Raw genomic sequence first — 8,082 nt, 5'->3', positions numbered from 1 at the left:
AAAATCGGTAATTACCGTAAAACAGTATATGGACAGTGTACCTTTTGAAATTTTGATTTGGGTGTTTCTAGACTAGAATAACCATAGTGGATGCGAAGTGAAGTGTTATCCCCTTGCACACTGGAATCCTCCAGACGATACCAACTATTTTCTCCTCTCCATCTTGAATATAATATATAGGGTGCTGGCAAGCGCAAAACCACGCACATGTGGGTGGTTGCTGGGGATGGTGGAAAGGATTAGGGTATAGGGTTAGTTAGGGATTGTGAAGATGCCGTGTTATGTTGGTAGCCTGTTGTGCATGGTACGTGGGAAGGAGGAATGCATGCAAGTCAGTGTCGGTGTGGTATGTAAAACTTAACACAGTGTGTTTCATGTGATACATGTATGCTGCCTTGTAGAATCTTGTACATAATTTAGTCGTTGTGCTTGTCTCATGTCTCAAATCCATGTTTGTTTTTTGAGCTGTACCAAGTATATTTGGAAAATTTTTCTGCATATCAACCAAGAGTACAGTAAATAAGTATATGGAGTGGTTACCTTGAAAAAAAAACTAAGACCCTTTTAAATCTATGGTAAAAGGTGTGCAAATTGAAATAAGGAGATATAGGAGAGACAAGAGTGAAGATCGCTCCTTCATTTCTAAAGTCCCTTCCATGTTTACTTCGCGAGAATCAAAACAAATGTGACGCGGAACTCCTCACCAAGTAGTGCTTGTATTGCTACGCGCTCGTGAGAACAAATATTTTGTCATTATCAGCGACCTTTTTTCTTGAATTCATGTATGTAATGCGTTTTTTTCCTTTTTTTGTTCTTCATTACGTGTTTTGGGAAGTATTTATGCTATTCTGTACAATAACCGTGTGCGCCTGTGCCTTTTGCCACCGGGAGATTTGACAGGCCAGCAGCACCAATACGTCGAGGAACGCCGGTGAGCAATGTTTTATTTTGAGTGCTGCGTCGATTCTGGGTCATTTTTAAAGCCCCTTTTTTGGATATACTGGAGAAAGACCTTCGTTTCTATCACAGCCTGATATTTGAACCCATCCAGTGCCGCAAATGCTGAAAAAAGTGATTAGAAACTAAGCAATTGTGACCATAGCCGGAAGCAAAGAAACGTTCGGTGTTTCGCGATATAAAGGTATGTGGTTTTACCCTGGGGGTCCAGGGGGCATAGCCCCCTGGATAGGTGAATATAATACCATGGGGGTCCAGGGGGCTAGGTGCTTAAATTATCCCAGGGGGCAGAGCCCCCTGACTAGGAATAAATAGATCGTAGAGTATAAAATCCCACAGGATTAAGGTTAGGTTGGTTTATTAGTTAGGACGCATTGCACGATTACCAGGGGGGATCTGGATTATGTGAAATCCGGTAGATTTTTACCGAACGATAGGTTTGGCTCCCGTAGTTTTTCGAAAGTTGGCGCGTCGGTGCGTAGAGTTTGAAAGATGTCCGATTTTAAGCGTTTTTGCTTTTTTTACACATTTCTGTTCTTTTCTTATTTCAGCCTGTTTTACCCCACAATTTCCCTGATCTACTTCACGCCCTCTGCTATCGGGACTTATCAAATCACAAAGATTGTCGGCTGGAGAATGCAACTGAAAATATCAGATTCGTTGTCATCTCACGAAAACAAATCTGATGATATGAATATTGTCTGGGAAGACCCGGTTGTCATTTTCGATAAATTAACCGTATATTTGTGTGATTGTGTGTAATAAACCTGGCAGCCCTAGTGTTGACCTCTTCGAGCTTGTTGTGCTTAGTGTAGTGTAGCTGTGTTTAACGTCTGTTGTACATAATGCAGATTTCTCCTCGGAAATCCCAATGTTCTGTTAGCTTTGTGAAGAAATCGGTGTGTGTTGAAGGTGAGATTGTTAGAGGTGTACCGATGTATTTGTAGGATGTGGTGGGCATCAGTTGTTGGTTGTGTAGGCAGTAAGTGATTTTTTGAGTTTTTGTGATCTGGTGGAACAGTAATTATATATATATATATATATATATATATATTTATATAAAATATATATATATATTTATATATATATTTATATAAAATATATATATATATTTATATATATATATTTATATAAAATATATATATATAATTACATATATATATTTATATATATATATATATATAAAATATATATATATAATTACATTTATCGGGTCTGAATTAGTTTCATGACCTTTCCCACTGTTCGAGGGCGTCTGTCGTGTTGGAGTCTGCTGTCGTTTTCAGTATTGGTTAATCTAACGTAAGTTAGGTGTTGATAGAGGAAGGTCAATGTATAAAAGGAAAAGGGGGCCAAGAAGTTACTTGCCAGAAAGGACAGGACAGTCGGAAGGTGTACCGTCCAGTAGTACACATTAGCTAAAAGATCAGTGATCCAGGGAAGAATTGGGCCTGTGGTCCGAAATGTAATACAAGTGTTCTGTGGGGGATTTCGTCAAGTAGTTGGGCAATGTCATTGATAGGTTGACTAGTCTCTTATCTTTTAGGCTGAAAGCTGTGATGTGGTTGTCAATGTGGTTCATGTATTTTTGTATTAAAATTTTGCAAATGATGGGTGATAATCTGTCAGGTCTGTTTTTTTTTTTTTTTTTTTCTTGGGGTAATATATGCAGAAATCAAAAGTAGGTTGCTTTAGATGGGTGATTGGGTGATTGTAGGATAGGAGCGAGGGCAGTGGTGCAGGACGTCAGGATCAGGGCAATTTTCTAGTGTTGCATGTTTGCGCACATCTATGGAGTAGTTTCTCTTCTTTTCTTTCTTTTTCTTTTAGGTGTTTTCTACGGAGGTCCCTGGAGTGTCTACTTGTTTTCTGTGGTATGATTTACATAATGTGTGAATAGTAGGTTTTAAGGCTATTCCAATTAGAAGGGTCTTGTGTGGGGTCTGTACTAAAAGTGAGCTATAGCTACTGATGTCCTGTGTGACTGTCAGCTCCGGAAAAGAAAAAATCTTGTTCTGGTTGGTCTAAGGTCTGCATCTAAGTCCTGGGATAACCCTTTATGCTTATGTGGAAAGTTTGAGATATAGATCAAGAATGTGAGGTGAGGGTCACCAGTGCCATTGGAATGTTATCTGTGCTCCCATTGGAATTACTTTTCATGAGTGAACGAGTGTTTGTCTATGAAAGTGTCGGGTAATTGGCTCATGTTGTGTGGAATGATAGGGGCTGTGAGGTCTGCGTGCGGACATTTGAGGAGACAGAACAGTTCCAGGCTATGTCAAGTAGGTTGAAGTCGCCTGCAATCCATGTTTAAAGGTTTTGTAGGTATTGTCGGTAGAAGGCAGTCTATAAAAAGCATTGAGAAAGTGACTTCCAGTTAGTTGGACCAAAGTGACTTTAGTCTATGCCAAGGTCTGGTCTTGTCTTAGTATCAATGCCCGGTTTGGTGGCAAGGAAAAGACAGCCACATCTGGCAGCATTGGTCAAGTGGTCTTTAAGCATGACTGAAATTTTCAGCAGCCAGTATTGGGAATCGGCCAAGTCTCTGCCTATTGTCTGGTTGATATGACTGGATAATTTGGTGGTTGTGCTATTCGTAGTGCTTCTGGAGTTGGATATTAAGTCTAAGGGTGGTTTGGATGGTCTAAAGGAGCCGGGGTGAGGAGGATGGGATCTGGTGTGGAGAATTGGGAGAGGGGAGGGAAGGGCAAAGGAGAGGGTTGTATTGATGAGAATAAGAGGAGGAAGTGAAGAAAGGAAGCGAGTAGGGAGGGATAGTAGTTTTAAGGGTAGGAATTGGAAGGTAAAGAGCAGTGAGAAATGGAGCTCAATGTCACATGTGAACGAGAGGCAGTCTTGACCATGGACTACAGAGGCTCTATTTTTATCAATGACATTTTTATATAAATTTGTAGTCGGACTATCCAAAGTCTTTTCATACTGATGTTTATCATAAATGTAGTATGGTGTTCGTGTGATTCCTGGGACCCAATCTATAAATATTACATACATCCCCGCTTGTTCCTGCTAGTTTACACAAACTAATCTGACAAATCAATGAAGTTGTGGAGTACTGAGGCAGGCCAGTTAGTACCATAATCCTCAAGCTGAAGTTCCATGGTGCATAAAAGGGGATAGACCATTCCCATTCCATATTGACCTAGAAGCCTCCATGTAAAGCATTTGACAATTATCTGAATTGCTTGTATCCCATTGAACAATTTCAAACCCGTCCTGATTTGTAAACATTGAACGTCGGAGGTCAGACAGTGTTGTTTTGCACTTTCCCTTTACCATTTATACTGATAACAATTTAATAATTTAATTTATCAAACGGGTATTGATAAAACTTCGCCATACAAGTCATGGTGCGAGTAGAATAAGTTTTACTTTTTTGATAAAGGATAAGATATAAATGCATAGACAAAACACATGGTTATCGAAACACATGCTCCAAATATCCGGGATTTTTTTACTGCACATGTGGAAAGTACATGGCCCTTGGGAAGCATATCGTTTACATAGGAGTGGTAGGTGTCTGCCAAACTGAGTTGCATGGTGCATATAAAAATGTAAGCCTTCTCTAATACCTTTTATTTACATTTCAGCACCAGTATGTGGCAAGCAGTAATTCTTTGTGCATACCTGATGGCTGCTTCAGCGTTTCACTTTGATCCAAGTCCCACGCATGATTTCAACATGAAAGCCTACTTGTCTGCCAGAGAGTGGACACCTGTCGGTATCCAGGTTGTGGATGTAAGCTGTTATTAATAAACATGTGCTTGTGCAATATTAGACAAATGAGGCTTTTGGAGGCTACACTGCTTAAAATATCATGTAGATTGGGTATTGGGCATGGCATGTATTTGAGTAATGACATGCATCTGTAATTGTATTTCTGCATTAGTGAACTTGTAATGTTATCTAAATTGAATGGATACATGCAAATATTGTCTTCTATAACTGCAGTTTGACATGGATCCCCATGTTATGGCAGACCAGCCTGCCGAGGATGAAATGGACGAGAAAATCCATGGTGTGACTACTCTGGATGAGTGTTCAATCACCATGGACAAGGTAGCTGCCCTTCCAGCATATCTCAGGGAACCTATTGTTTCCTTAGCAGCCAAAAGCATGGAGAACCTTGTTGATGGAGACGAGGATCCGGCATCTGAGGACCATTTACGCCTAGAAAAATTTGACCTGGGTGAAGAAAATTTGGAGGATGAAGATGAAGATGAAGAGATGATGCTGAGTGACGAGGAGCGTAAGAAACTGGAGGACAGCTGGACTGCCGAAGACAAGGAAAGGATTAAAAGACAACAATACACTTATCTTGCAGAAGATGGACTGAATGAAGAGGAGATGAAGAAGGTAGCTCTGGATAGCCAAGACCTTGCAAAATCCTTCATGATATTCAGATTGTGGTGGCAGAACAAAAGAGTGGTCAGTCTGCGGCCCCGTTGCCTCGAGGGAAAGTAAGACCATTTCATATTTTTCATTTTTTAATTATATTGATACACTTTATGTAGAAGATAGTGTAAAACAACTTTAAGAAAATAATTCAAAATTTTTCTCTAGGAATGTCTGTGCCCTCAAGTGGAGAAGACTGTTGTTCCAGGGACGTACATTTTGCTGCCGAAAGCTAAAGGGTCTTCCCAGAATTTTCCAACGGGGAAACGTGAGAGTGTGCACCTGCTAAGAGCATCTATGCTTAATAAACATGATGAAAAGTATTGATTATTTATAACCTCGTTTACTGGATGTGAATTTTATGGTTCTACTTATCCTACACCCTCAAGGGTAATATTTTTTACCATCAGAAGCATGAAGGCTTCCTCCATAAATTAAATCTAAACTTGATTTCTCATTTTCTGACTCCTACCTCTGACCACAGCTCCAACCAAAGATATAATCACCCCCCCCCCCCTCGATGTTTACCGTCAATACTGTAAATTCAAATTTGTTCATTACTCAAGGTCATTACATAACCTTCAGAGTACACACCTTCCTCTCCCAAATCCTCTACTCTATATAATGCACTGTCCTCTTCATTGTCTATCCCCTTCCACCTTACTATTCTTCCCTATTGTCATCCTTCCTGAAGTAGTACCTCACACCACATACACCACTTCATGCCCTTGTCCTACTGCCCCTTAATCTGACAGCATCTACCCTGTTTTAGTTGTCTAGCCCTTACCCCTCAAGGGAACCCTGAGGGGTGGACTCTCCCTAACATAATCCAAGTTTACCATAGCCAGTGAGGTTATACCCTTATTAGGGACAAAGAGGCTTGCCCCTTCATCAAATAGCCCCTCCAATTCACTCAACCGATTCCCTGACCCCAGGCTCTCCTTTGACCACGGCTCCAAATACTGCAACTCCTACACTCCTCAATGCGTACAAGTCCATTATCCACCAAAGTCAACACTCCATCTCCAGGAGACATTACTACTCTCCCATCACCTCTACCCCCACAATCTTTATCCTCCCTTGTTACTACTTTACAGCCTTATTGTCCCCCTCTCCATAGTACTACCTCCCTCAACAATATTCCTACTACCCCCATCTCTAGAAATATCTTGTACTCTATTTAGCCCAGCCAAATGGCCCCCCCCCCCATCCCTCGCCCGTTGTTGTCGTGGGGGGGGGGGCTTGGGAGGCAGAGACTGGGACCCAATGATGGGGAACTCCCCAACCTTGGGACTCAGCCCTCGACTCAACTAATTTTGCATGGTCTTTATTTTCCTTCCCACTTTTCGTTTGTTCCTTCACCAAACCCTTCTGCTATCCTCCACCTAAGGTGTGAGAGCCGTGCTGAAAGGATGAAAGGCTGACTTAGTGCCAGTCCTGAACGGCCTGAGGGAGCCATGGGCACGGTATTCCCCTGATTTAGTTACCTTACCCCTCAAGGGGATCCTGAGGGGTGGACAGTTCTTATCCCCAACATAATCCAGGCTTACCATGGCCAGTAATGAAAACATATCCCCATTTTTGGGGGAAAGGGAGGTTCCCCCTTTATAAAAAAAGGCCCCAACGATGTAAAAAACCCCTAAAATTCCCGGGACCCGGGCTTTTTCCTTGACCACTTTCTCCGAACACTGAAAATACCCCCTCATAAAAATGCCTACTAGTACAGTACCCAAAACAATAAAACCCTTTAAAGGGAAAACTTTTTCCACTCCCCAAAAAGGCCTCAAACTTCAACCCCCTTTTACCCCCAAAAACCCCCCCAACACAACCACCCCACCCTCGCTTATTAATCCCTTTCAGCCTTTTTGCCCCCTTTCCCATAACACTACCCCCCCTAAACCCCATACCCCAATCTTGGGCACCCCCCCGGCCCTTTTTACAACCCTTACCCTCACAAAAAAATTTTGAATCCCTTTTTTAGGGGCCCCAAATGGGACCGATTTTTTGACCCCTCCCACAGCCCCCCAAATCTGAAAAACCCCCTTTCCTTCCCCAAAAAACAATTTTCCCCAAAAAAACGTGGGTAAAGTCTCTTTCCCGTAGCGACCCGCCCGCTCCCTTTCCTTGTCCCCAAAAACCATCTGAAAATCAAGTGGAGCTTTAACAAAAACAAACCCGGGCCCCTATAGGGAAAACCCCCACCCTTTGGCAAAAAAACCCCTCCAAACCCCCAAATTTACCTCCCACCGGAATTTTTTCAATCCCCCCCGGGCAAATTCCCCCAATCTATGAAAAAGGGTTTGGTTTCAGTTGTGGAAAAGATCTACTTCCCTGTCTCACGGGGACTATGATGCAACATCAGGGAAATGTTTATTTCCTTTTCCCCCAGAGGTCCGAAAGAACCCTACAAAAACATACCCAAAAAATCCCTTTTCCTTTAGCCCTGACCCCCCTTTTAAAACGTTACATAGGAGGAAAATCCCTCCCTTTTGTCCTTTCCCAAAAACCCCCTTTCCATGTCAGTCCCAAAAAAACTTTTTGGCGTCTGGGGAAAACCCACCCAAAAACATTGCCGTTCCACAGCCAAGGGCCCACTTTGGGGCCCAACCGGGCCATCCCCGATCAACTCCCCGCAAAAATCACACACATTTTGCCAACTGTGGGGGCCCCCCCCCCCCAAATGTATTTTTATAGGGGCTGCCCCACCTAAAA

At 42.3% G+C, this 8,082-nt stretch overlaps 1 protein-coding gene across 1 annotated transcript; it reads left to right on the top strand.

Annotated features, from left to right (window-relative positions):
• Positions 1-4,571: 4,571 nt before the first annotated feature.
• LOC119570228 lies at positions 4,572-5,693 on the top strand (the record flags this gene model as incomplete). The annotated part of the gene is given in 3 exon segments (XM_037918054.1): positions 4,572-4,713; positions 4,927-5,435; positions 5,539-5,693. Coding segments are annotated over 3 exon segments (772 nt in total), but the record flags the coding sequence as incomplete, so codon positions are not given.
• Between the last annotated feature and the right edge of the window lie 2,389 nt (positions 5,694-8,082).

The sequence above is a fragment of the Penaeus monodon genome, unplaced genomic scaffold (assembly GCF_015228065.2).
Source record: "Penaeus monodon isolate SGIC_2016 unplaced genomic scaffold, NSTDA_Pmon_1 PmonScaffold_2321, whole genome shotgun sequence".
In the NCBI taxonomy this organism is placed as follows: domain Eukaryota; kingdom Metazoa; phylum Arthropoda; class Malacostraca; order Decapoda; family Penaeidae; genus Penaeus; species Penaeus monodon.
The sequence above is the reverse complement of the archived record's forward strand: the minus strand, read 5'-3'. Positions and strand labels throughout refer to the sequence as shown.